Source organism: Bombus vosnesenskii, unplaced genomic scaffold (genome assembly GCF_011952255.1).
Source record: "Bombus vosnesenskii isolate JDL3184/JDL3185 unplaced genomic scaffold, Bvos_JDL3184-5_v1.1 scf7180000013297, whole genome shotgun sequence".
Classification (NCBI taxonomy): domain Eukaryota; kingdom Metazoa; phylum Arthropoda; class Insecta; order Hymenoptera; family Apidae; genus Bombus; species Bombus vosnesenskii.
This window is the reverse complement of record NW_022882947.1, coordinates 1,228,308-1,241,076: the sequence shown is the minus strand read 5'-3', so window position 1 is coordinate 1,241,076 and position 12,769 is coordinate 1,228,308. Positions and strand designations below refer to the sequence as shown.

General features: G+C 33.5%; 2 protein-coding genes across 4 annotated transcripts; one reads left to right on the top strand and one right to left on the bottom strand.

The window, feature by feature from the left end:
• Positions 1-235: 235 nt before the first annotated feature.
• On the bottom strand, positions 236-2,256 carry LOC117233515 (ATP-dependent (S)-NAD(P)H-hydrate dehydratase). Of its 3 annotated transcripts, none has more exons than XM_033493875.1 (2): positions 2,099-2,256; positions 236-1,641 (listed from the first exon to the last, which is right to left on the bottom strand). In XM_033493875.1, exon 2 carries the CDS (start codon positions 1,597-1,599, stop codon positions 655-657), a length of 945 nt encoding a protein of 314 aa, XP_033349766.1. In that variant the 5' UTR covers positions 1,600-1,641; positions 2,099-2,256; the 3' UTR covers positions 236-654. The 3 variants fall into 3 exon arrangements, with proteins under 3 accessions (XP_033349766.1, XP_033349767.1, XP_033349765.1); XM_033493876.1 differs by lacking the exon at positions 2,099-2,256 and adding an exon at positions 1,892-2,019; XM_033493874.1 differs by lacking the exon at positions 2,099-2,256 and adding an exon at positions 1,736-1,769.
• Positions 2,257-5,476: 3,220 nt separating this feature from the next.
• On the top strand, positions 5,477-12,762 carry LOC117233523 (cytochrome P450 6a2-like). The gene is made up of 10 exons (XM_033493892.1): positions 5,477-5,856; positions 6,318-6,840; positions 7,070-7,291; positions 7,427-7,678; positions 7,829-7,993; positions 10,309-10,652; positions 10,805-11,330; positions 11,466-11,687; positions 11,875-12,126; positions 12,543-12,762. Exons 1-10 carry the CDS (start codon positions 5,524-5,526, stop codon positions 12,710-12,712), a joined length of 3,009 nt encoding a protein of 1,002 aa, XP_033349783.1. The 5' UTR covers positions 5,477-5,523; the 3' UTR covers positions 12,713-12,762.
• The last annotated feature ends 7 nt before the right edge of the window (positions 12,763-12,769 follow it).

The window sequence follows — 12,769 nt, the reverse complement described above, 5'->3', positions numbered from 1 at the left end:
TTAACACTAAAATAACGTAAACAATTTTCAGTACTGAACAAGTTATTATTATACTTCATTCTTTAATTTCTAAATTAATTAATTTCTAAATTAAATCAACGATTCATTTTGTAAACATAAATTCGATAATCTTTCTGTATAAACTTGTAAATGAAAATTTTTTCACAGTAAGATATTACTGAAATGCACCATTTGTAAATATGAAGATAACTAAAAAAAGAACAATTAGTAGAAGTAAGTCTATGAAAGCTTATAAAATGTTTTATTTATTTTGTAATGCATTTAATGACATTAAAAAGATCTATCATTAGTTATAATAAATTCATTGTGATTTTTACATTCCTGAATTTATATAATTTTCCTTTCTAACGATATCACTTCATGATTTAATGATCCAAAAATATACTAAATTTTTATGTACTATAAAAAATTAAGGAATTATAGATATAATTCAGGAATCGGTGCTTCGTGTTCGACTTCTCCCATTGAATGAAGATGTTCTATAATCAATATCAATATTATTATCAATTATTATTAACCGATCTGTACAACATATACATAAAGATTTTATATTTAAAACTTTTATAGAAAAAACAATTTTGTTTCATACAAAAATATTTTACATCAGAATTATAGTCATTTTAGCTAAGTAGCTCACTTGTTACAATGAGTTTCAAAAATTCTAGCAAAAACTGGCTGTATTTGTTCCAATATATCACATGTTAGCATTCCCCTTTGCTTTATCTTATATGCAGATGCATTACATTCTCTTACTAATCTAGATGCAGCGTAACTTGCAGCTATTGGAGGTGACAAAGCACTTTCACTACTTCCAGCGCAAATAGCCCACCACCAAAATACAGCCAACGCGCCAGATAGTAAGTCTCCTTGACCTCCGCATCTTCTTCCAGAACCTGCTAATCCACATGACACAGCTTCTGTACCTTTATGTCCATCTGCAATTACATCCTTCGCTCCTTTGTGCAAAATTACTACATTTTTGCCAAATGCATCTGCCAAATGTTTAACATCGTTAGCTTTAATCATTGGTGTAGGTTGAACATTTTTATCCAGTACTCCTTTAACAAGACGACTGAATTCCATTGCATTAGGAGTAAGAACTACACCTGGATACTCTTTTATAATATCAGGCTTTTGGCTAATTAGAAATAATCCATCCGCGTCAATTACTAGTGGCTTTTTCATATCACGACAAATTGAAATTAATTCAACAATTGTTTTAAATATTTTATCATCTCTACCAAGACCTGGTCCGATAACGATTACATGCAAACGATCAAGCCATGGTCTTACTTGTTTAATCGCATCATATTGATCTAAAACTGGATGAACAATAGGTTCTGGGCTAAATGATTTCAAAGGAATGCTTGCGTCTTTCGCACAAAATATGTGCACTAAGTCACATCCAGTGCGAAGTGCACTCATTGCTGCATAATACGGAGCACCAGTGTATTCGATACTACCACCAAATATTCCAATTCTACCATCTTGTCCTTTATATTTGGTATTATTCAAATTTGGAATTATTTTTCTTATTCCTTTTAACATACGCTCATCAACTGACACGGATGTTGCCATAGTGGAAACTAATGGGCACTTGACTAAATTCCTGTAGGCAAACTGCAAAATACCAAGAGCCATTCCTCAATTTAGGAGGTTAATCTTAATAGTTACTTTCCTCTTACAGATGATATATATAATGATTGATGCGAACCTTTCCTAACATATATATATCTTATTATTTGTTGTAAAATACATATTTTTCAGCAACATTTATATATATAATAAATACAATATATATATGATAACAATGGTGTACATAAATAAATACATTAAGATAAAAGAGATAAGTACTAAAATACAATAATACCTGCGATGTTCTTAATATCTAATTGACAATATATACTGTTTTTTTGTAGCAATTATTAATTGATTAGAAATCAAGCAATAATACAGAAACACAAGATATGATAAAAAGTAACGATAACCTAAAAAAGTAGATTGTTCTACTTTATTCGTATGAAACTGCGCATGTTTTTTATGTTTTTATGCCTAAAATACTGATTTAATAATTTACCTAAACACCTTTTGAGTTTGTTTTGTTACATAGAAAAAGCAGGATAACGAAAACTGAAAATTTTTAAACAAGACAGTACGAAAGTATTAACAAGTGTACGATTGAAAACTTTAAAAAACAATTGTCACTTCGATATCGGCCATTAACTATTTGAAACATTATGAAGATTCGTACGTTCATTTATAAATAGGGATCAAAGATTTCGAGAATGAATAAAATTGATAAATTACGTCTATATATAAAATAATACACATACATATGTATATATGTAGCTATATTAGATGTTTGCCGAAAATTATTATTCCATACGAATATTTTAAGTATATTGTCTATTCGTCACTCGTTTTCCTTTAAACATTCAAATGCCTAAATCATACTTCGGCAACTTTTATTTTATAATAGATTTTAATATACAATTCCTTGAATATACCATCAATTTGTTAGCGCAGCCCCTTTTGTAAAATACAAAAATGTGTTTATTTATGATATACATACAAATAATAAATATTTTATAAGCTAACAAGATATAGTTCCTAATATTTACAATATTATGAAATTTTAGTTAATTTTATCTACAGAAAGAACGAAAAATACACATAACCTCTATTTTCATACTACAAACATAAATTGTGTTATGCAAAATATATATATATATATGTATGTATATAAGGAATCATATTAATGAAACATTTGAATTCATACTGTACGATAGTAACCTTGGAACACACAATTAATACGTCACCAAATAGTAGTAGTCACTATACGAGTAGTGTATTCTAAAATTCACATGGTCTCCGTCCATTCATGATTTTGCACTGTCAATGAATGACTCTGTTCAAATCGTTATTCGTATTTTTAAAGGTTCGAGCAATAGTAGGATAATAAGTTTATTCGAAAAAAGACTATTCTTTTGAATAAATATTTATAATGAAACTAGCTACTCTCGATTACTCTTTCCCTTTCAAACTTAATTATAATACTTCAATAATTCACACTTTGTTAATAACTATTAATGATGTTTAGATCGCAATAATTTTGAAGGAACCATTAATAACTGAATTGATTATATCAATAAGAAGAGAAAAAAGATAAGTTAACCTAAGAAGTTACTTTTAAGTCAATTTTATCTGAAAATGTCGTAATATTGGCGGAATAAGTTAAATCGTAATCTAAATTTCAATCAAAGTAAAGCTAGTCAAGTACATTGTTTATTAATAAAATTAAATTGTTAAGTACTGGTCGCTAATACGTTGTTGTTTTTTCATATGATATATCAAGGTGAAAAACTATACACTTTGAAAGAATGCATATGTTGATAATAAAGGGAGACAGTGTTGATTAGATAATATATTTTATTAAATACATGTAATAACTTTAAGAGAAAAGTTAGTTTTACATTTCTACCATCCATTTTATGCATTTAACGCTTAAGTTTCTATACATTAATTTTTAAAAACGTTGGGACGTCCTGAACTTTTAATCACTCAATAATAAAAGGAACATTAAAATTTGCGTGAAGCAAATTACGATTAATTTAATATTATTTACTAACATCTTCTTCAATTAAGTATAATTTTAATGAGAATTAACGTGATTTTATTATTCTTGTGCAGAATCTTGCATATCATGAGCAAATGTTAAAATGTCATATTCGCTCGAACGTGCGTAGATAGACCTCATAATCAAACAATTTATAGATTATATTTTATATCATATAACTCTAATCTAATATTATCAATATTATGCATTTTATGCACAAAAAGCACGTCGATATCACAGACTCTATATACATAAATAAGAAACAAGTCAGTCATACGTGAAAACTACAACTTACATGAGATAATAAAAAGATGATATGGAAATATTGATGAGGATTGTTCATATGCTTTGTTAATGAACTACGATCAGGAACGGTTTGGGTCATAAATTTTGACTGGCCATCCATTTTCAGTTCATTGATTAAACTTTACATCGAGTAGCCCCAATACGGAAATATCTAGTATACATGTTTTTTCGTTATTTCTGCGACAGTTAGAAATAATTTACAACTGTAATTTTATTCATATCTGTTTTCGTAGGAAAATTAAATTCTACGAGCCCAAGTCCCTAGTGGGACTTTTCCCAAACTCCCGATGGCCAATCCAATCGCTCCTGACAAAGACGAGAATTAGAAATAACCCATTCTTTTATTTTTGATTAAACGAACAAGTTATTTAAGCTGTACTTGCTAAATGTAAATGCGGCTTTAGGGAATTATTAATTTATCGTGCAGGTATGAGAAAATGGGAAGTTCGAACGGGGACTGTAGAAAGAGAAAGCGTCAACGCTTAAGGATACCATTGGGATTGATTGCGACCTGCAAACGCACATAGCGATTGCCTGAGTTCCATCATCTCTGGTTCTAGAAAAAGATAGCAGTCATTTAAGGGTACCGTATATTATGCCTTCTCCCTTGCTAGCGTACAGGTTAGCAAGCTTCAACGGTTTCGCGACTGCGACGTCGAATGTACTCGGTTATTCTTTATACAATCGTCAACAAACGTCAAAATGAAACTACCCGAATTCAACATTTCCAAATGTACAGAACATACCGTAAACGCGACTGTTTCTAACTCGTTCGATTACATTTTTAAATAAATTAGAGATAGACACACAATAAAAACCGTTCAAATCACGTATATAATTTCTATCAAATAGCATTTTTTTATCTTATCGTACGGTTTCAACAATCATATTGATTGATTTGTATATTATCTTTATCGAAGGAAGAACGATAGACATCGTCGGTGTGTTGTGACGCAATTGTATCTGATAGTTTTATTATATATGGGGAAATATATAATTTCATGTAGACAATGGTAGGAGATTAGTTCTGTTCGAATCGTCGTAGTGATTCCATTCGGCAATCCAAGAACCCAATTTTACAGTGTTCCATGTATGTACATACTTTTAGAACTTCACTCTTTGAGCTTTTGAAAGAAATTGTCGCTCTCTCCTAACTTTCTGTTCATCATTTACGTGTTTGCTGCGTAATTCAATATTGCTCTTTTTCATCCACATTTTAAGTGTCACGTTTATTTCCTTTATACAAGGTATAATTGTTCGCGAAAAATTTGGTGAAATTATTCATAATACGTGGATGAATCTAACGATCTAGAGGGATAGAATGCCAGCTCTACAAATCTGTCATTGCTACGAATCGTCCATATTTTTGTCACACTATTAGTTAGATTGTTAGTGTTTTATATTCTTTGTAATTTTCCAAAGTGAGTGATTTTAAAGATCAGAGAACGTTTTTCACACTTTTTGGTTAGTAAAAATGAAAGTTGTAATAACGATGGTCGTAGATCACATTTTGTATCTTTTACAGTTTCTCGTCAGTGGATTTTTGATTGCTGCGAGAATTTGGCGAATATTTAGAGAAAATGGCTGCCTTCGAAATCCTTTGCGGATTTATCGTGCTTTTCCTTGCTTTTTACTATTACCTAGTAAAGCCCTATGAGTATTGGGAGAAGCGCGGAATACCTGGACCCAAGCCACAACTACTGTTTGGAAATTTTTTTCCCGTAATATTTGGGAGGATATCCATAGGTGATCGACTGATGTCTTTTTACAAACAATACAAACATGAGCCTGTGTTTGGATTGTTCGTACGAACGCAACGTATTCTTGCTATAAATGATCCTGATTTAATCAAGACTGTTCTTATCAAGGATTTTTCCAAATTCTCTAATCGTGGCCTTGCTGTGAACGAAGTGGTAAGTACGCGAAGGAGTAATTTTATGTAAGAATTAAATAAGTTCGAAGTAAGGTTGCACGAATAAAATTAGCGTGAAAGTTAGTTAATTCAGTGAAAGTTACTATTGCACTGTGCACTCTATCTATAATTCGTATAATCGCTAATGTGTAATTTCAAGTTCATAGATAGTGTTATATACTGATATTAAACGATAAGCTTCGATATTAATCATAATATAATGTTTTGATCAATTTGTTTCATATCATAAAATTAGAAATGCACTTAACAGATACGTTTGATCATTAAGAATAGATATCGAATGTAGATATGGATATGGAATTCTAGAAATTCAATAATATATGTTACAATATGTAATATAACACAATAATATATTCAAATATATATTAATTATATATTATATATATATTTTTTTTAAGTTCTATATTATTTATTTTCGATTATTCGAATTTTTCAATATAGGCAGAACCACTTTCTCAACATTTGTTTTCCTTGGAACCAGAAAGATGGCGACCACTAAGAACAAGACTATCGCCAACCTTCACATCGGGCAAGCTAAAAGACATGTTTTCTCTGATCGATGAATGTTCTAATACTCTGGAGAAATATTTGGAATCATTGATATCGACAAAAAGCTACATCGAAGTACGAGAACTGGCTGCCAGATTCACCACCGACGTAATTGGCAGTTGCGCCTTCGGAGTCGACATGAATGCCATGTCAGACATGCAATGTAAATTCCGCGATATAGGAAGGGAATTCTTCGGTCCTGGTTTAAAGCAGGTATTAAAAAACAGACTTCGTGAGAATTTGCCAACATTGTACACTCTTCTGGGTTATATACTGCCACAAGACGAAACCACTATTTTCTTCACAAACGCTGTTTTGGATATGATAAAGCACAGAAGGAAGAACAAGATCGTTAGACCGGACTTCATTAACACTCTTATGGATCTGCAGGATCACCCTGAGAAGTTGAGCATAAGTACGTGTGTATGCTTTTCGACGTTGTAGAAATTTGGTGTGATCGTTTGTCGTGAGTAATTGGTAAGAAAAGTCGAGGAAAATTAGGGAACAGTTGCGCGCAATTAGAATGGTTCGTCCCTACGCGAATCGAGACCGGTGACAAAACGTTACTGTTCAGAATGTCTTAAGAACGATTTTCTCTACTTTAAGGTGGTGATATAATGAAAATGTCGTTTCTCTCGTTTTAGAATTAACCGAGCCTTTGCTAGTTGCACAAGCATTCCTTTTCTTCGTGGCTGGTTTTGAAACTTCTTCGTCAACGATAGCCAATGCCCTTTACGAATTGGCGCAAAATCAAGATGTACAGGATAAATTACGAGCCGAGATCAAGGAACATCACGAGTTGAACGATGGGAAATGGCAATATGAAAATATTAAGAAAATGCCAATCTTGGATGCCGTGTTTAAAGGTTTGTTGGATATTTTATATATGAATGTTTACATTTCTTATAAATGCTCGTAGACTAAAATGATGCGTTAATAATAAAATAAGCTAATAGAATTGCAGAAAATTGCAAGTTTTAACAGAGGTTCTTTATCTTTAGAAACGTTAAGAAAATACCCACCGGTGACCGTCATAATGAGAAAAAATACGGAGAAGTATACCTTTGAAGATATAAAGCTCACAATTCCAAAGGACACTAGGATCTTTATTTCTGCATACGGTATCCACCGCGATCCAGAGATTTATCCGAATCCTGACGTGTTCGACATCGATCGGTTTAAGGAGGATGCAGTAGCTGCAAGGCATCCGATGCATTATCTACCTTTTGGCGATGGCCCAAGGAATTGTGTTGGTATGTAGTATCACCTTGTTAAGCAGTTGTTCGTGCGAAAGCAAATTATTTACAAATCGATAAACCTACTATATAAGGCATATTATTGAAATTGGTTATCAATTGTAAGATACTACGATATATTAATATTGTATCATGTTTTTTTCGTAGGTGCACGTTTTGCAATTTTCCAGACTAAAATTGGACTGATAAAAATCCTCCGTACTTATAAGGTTGACGTTTGTGAACGAACACAAATTCCGTATATAAATGAACCACGTACGTTCACGCTAGCACCCAAACACGGACTCGATCTAAAAATTACGAAAGTTGAAAGTTAATAAAATACTTTATAACCCTTTCGATATTCAAGTTAGCTGTTGTAAACATAAGACTATATCTCTCCGATAAAATCCACGAAAATCACGCAATCTGTACGCAATAGCAATTTTCTTTCGCTTAAAGCTTCATTTTTATGATTGATTTTTAAAGAAATCAATTATGAAGAATCAGTTGTTAATGGCAGTAAAATAGCGAAAAGCCAAAAGAAGATATTTAATGATATTCTCATAATTTATTTGTAATTATTATCACATTCAACGTAATATATCATTTTGTTTCCTTTGGAAATTATTACCAGGCTAGGTAAACTTATTGTAAATATTTTCTGATGATGTACTAGGGGAAAAGAGGAATGTATTTTTGTTATAAGATTATTTTATGAAATAAATAATTTTTTATACGTATGTTTAATGCATTAATCGAATTAAATTAATTATTAATTTATTTGTAGTCTAACGAAGGCCATAAAGTAAAGTAAAGTAATATCAATGAAATATTAAAAGTAACATCTCACTTTTTTTTTTATATTTTACGTGGAGGAAATCCGCGCGGACGCCAGGCCGCTTCTGGGGAAAGCGGCGAGATAGTGTCGGACTCCAACCGACTAAAACATCCACGATAACCGTCCCGGCTGCGATCGAGAGAGGCCCGGGAACCGCTGTGAGCGTCGCAACGGGGTCTCCCCCGCGCGCCTAATACCACCGCTGATGGAGCGGTGTGTCATCATTGTCATACACCAGGGTCGTGCCCGGTTCCCCTACCGGACTGCTTGGCGGCCCCGAGGAGCTGAGCCGCCAAGCGCCCAAAGCCCGAACCCCACCACGGGGGCGCGCGGGCCCAGCGCGCTTCGCCAACGCCACACGGAGTCCCAGGCGATCACCCATCTAAGTATTATCTGTGCTCGGCGTTGTTTAACTTTCGTCGTGATCTGACGGGAACGAGTGTACTCAGCGTGGCCAGGGCGTTGGCAAGTAATATCTCACTACGTTCTTTTTAACGAATTTTAACTGTAAGACCGGTTTGAGAGGTATAGGAAAAGGAGGGGAAAGGAATTTGAATCTACTAACTTGTATATAAACAGCTTTATAGTTTCACACGTATCGAATAGTTAGAGATTTTCATCTGTTTTCCTTTCTTATTCAAAATTTGTCAACGAATATTTTCGGGAAACAATTACGATTGTTTATTGCGCGAACGTCTTTTCTCGATATATCACATCACTAAAGAATAATACTTTATAACAGACTAAACAGTCGAAGAAAAGTTGAAACTTTGGAAAATCTGAAGGAATGATGAAATGTTATAAAGCGTTCACATCATTTATCGTTGCTATATGAATCGTTTACAGTTTACGGACGAAGGTGAAGTTTTTAATCCACGCGAAGTTCAATTTTAGCACGTTATGATCTGTATCTTGAGTATACTTAAACGTGGCTAATTTCAGACTGGACAAGACTAAATAATCGATCGACAGGGTGGGTATCATTCTACGCATGAAAATAAGCTGAAAACGTGCAAATTTTTCTATTTAAGACTCTATTTTCAAGAAAATAGGATTTGAACACAATTTAGTTAAGAATCGGTCTAGTACGTGTGTATGATAAATTTCATGCTATTACACGCTATTAAATTTATCATATCAAATATTAAATTACATGCTATTCGTTCGGGCCATGCATATTTACACGAAAAAAGAAAAGAGAGAAACTAAGACTGTGGTGAGCTCGCAGAAATGATATCATGTAAATCTAAGGAATCATTATTTGCCAGTAGATGACTCAGTAGATCATGCGCACTGCGATTAAATGTATATCTTGTGTTAAACAAAAGACTGGAACAGTACGTACTAGACCGCTGATAGTGATACAGGTGAATTTTCAACTTTAAACTTTAAACTGTGAATGTTCGTTGTTCTTCAGCCAGATTTTATTTTTTAATTAAAGTTAAGGGGAGAATTTATCTTCTTTTTTTTTTACATAAATAATATCGCCTTTTTGGAATTTTTTAATTAGAGGAATTACGATATTAATTAATCTGGGACTTTTTAAATGTTTGTATTGAACTTTTTATAGATTTTTTCAGTTCTATCAAGTTCGATTCCATTTCAGTTTGAAAAATATTTGAGCTGTTCGTGAACTAGAACGCCCCGCGAAATCCGGCTGGTATATCAGCTGCCCGGTTTATCTGAAGTCAAAAATTTCAGTATGTATAAATTCTATTTTCTGTATATTTTATGAAGTTTGATTCCTATTTCGCGCCTCATTAAAAGTTATTTATATTCTGTAGCAAATAACTTCTTATCAACGTATAATATACAATGTTTATCACCTTGGAAATACTGTGCGGGCTCGCATTAGCGCTCATTGTGCTCTACTGCTATTTAACGATACGTTACAATTTTTGGACGAGCCGTGGAGTACCCGGACCAAAGCCCACGCTCCTCTTCGGCAATACTATGAAGTCAATGTTTGGAAAGGAATCGCTTCCACATTTGCTAACGAGAAACTACAATGATTTTAAGAACGAACCAATGGTTGGAATATTTTTAAGAACAGTGCCCGTCTTAATGGTCAAAGATCCTGATCTCATCAAAGACATCCTGATTAAAGACTTTTCCAAATTCGCGAATCGAGGATTCATAAAAAGCGAACCGGTAAGTATGCGTAAATATAAAAGAATGCGAGTAATTTAAATCGAAAGAAATAGAATCATAGAGAGAGAAACAAATGAATTTTAGTCTTGTGTAATCTATAAATCACTTTTAAGTAACCGTGACGTATCGTATCATGTTTTTAACGAACACAGGCAGTTCCATTATCTAATCACCTATTTTCCCTGGAAGCCAAGAGATGGCGACCTTTAAGGACTCAACTCTCTCCGGTGTTTACCTCTGGCAAGCTTAGAGGGACTTTCTCCTTAATTTTAGAATGTTCTAATCACCTTGAAAGTTATTTGAACACGATGATAGAGAAAGGAGATCCTATCGATGTGCGAGAACTTGCCGCCAGATTCACCACTGACGTAATCGGCAGCTGCGCCTTTGGCATCGAGATGAATTCGCTTTCGGAAAACGAGAGCGACTTCCGTCGAATCGGTAAACAAATTTTTTCTACCGATTTCTGGAAAATATTGCGTATAAGAATACGGCAGATCCTGCCACCGTTGCACGTTTTTCTCGCTCGTGTACTGCCGTATGACGAGGAAACGAAAATGATTATGGGAATCACTAGAGAGACGATCGAATACAGAGAGAAGAATAAAATCGTCAGGCCTGATTTTATGAATATACTCATGGAACTGAAAAGGCATCCTGAAAGAGTCGCCGATATTAGTTAGTACACTAGCGTAAATAATTTGCAAGAAAGCTTCGGTGCGATAAGGATATCTCTAAGAATTTATCCTTATATCGCTGCTGAGTGAAATACACGCTTCAAATATCGTAATATGTATATCTTTTCGCTTGTAGAATTGACGGACGATTTGTTAGCCGCACAAACATTTATTTTCTTCGCGGCTGGTTTCGAGACCTCATCGACTACGATCAGCAATGCTCTCTACGAATTGGCTTTGAATCATGACATTCAGGACAAATTGCGCGAAGAAATCAAACAGTTCGCGGCGAAAAATAACGGAGAGTGGAAGTACGAAACTATAAAGCAAATGCAATACTTGGACAAAGTGTTTCAAGGTAAATATTATAATCGCTTGCATCTAAGATCTAACTTGATCGTTTATTCATACGTGTAGATTAGATGCATTAGTTCAGGGTTATTATATAGCATGATCATATTATTAATTCTCATTATTGCTGTTACCTGTTTATCTTCTACTTCCTACATTTATACCAGTAATTATCATTCTTATTTCATATACAGAGACACTAAGGAAGTATCCAGCTTTGCCATTTTTAAGCAGAGAGTCAGTCGAAGACTATACGTTCGAAAATACGAAAGTAACAATTCCCAAAGAAACGTTGATATGGGTGCCAGTTTTTCCCATTCACAGGGACCCGGAGATCTATCCAGATCCAGAAAAATTTGACCCCGAAAGATTTTCCGAGGATAAGATGAAAGAAAGGAATCCTATGTATTATTTACCTTTTGGACATGGACCGAGAAATTGTGTCGGTACGTATTTAGCAAAATATCGATCGGTTCTTTCTTGATAAATAATTCAAATAATTGATCGACATTGGCGATATGAAACGAAATATATCTTTAAATAATTTTATCCTTCGAACGAGGATGGGTAAAAACATATATTTCTGGAAATGAAAATTCTAAGAATTATTACGAATTGCGGAGTTTTAAACGTCGAGTATGCAAGCGGAAAGATCGTGCGATTAAGATCGAGATGTAGAAAAAAAAGTAGGCGTGACTTTAGACGAACATAACGCAAGAAATCTGCCATCGGAAATTAGACTTAGAATTGATAGAATTACGATTAGTAAAGTTGCGTGTAGTATATATAGTATCATAATACATATATTAAAAAATACAACTAATGAACTTACTTACATCTGACATTCGATAATTTATTTCAGGTGCACGTTTTGCAATCTACCAAACGAAAATTGGATTAATAAAAATCCTGCATAAAAACAAGGTTGGCGTTTGTCCCAAAACTCCAATTCCTTATGAATATAATCCACTTTCATTCGTTCTGACACCTACAACCGGTTTGTATTTGACGATAACCAGGGTAGAGGACTAGCACAATTTTAACATTCATTTGACACAAATAAAATTTTTTATTAACGTATACTTCGTA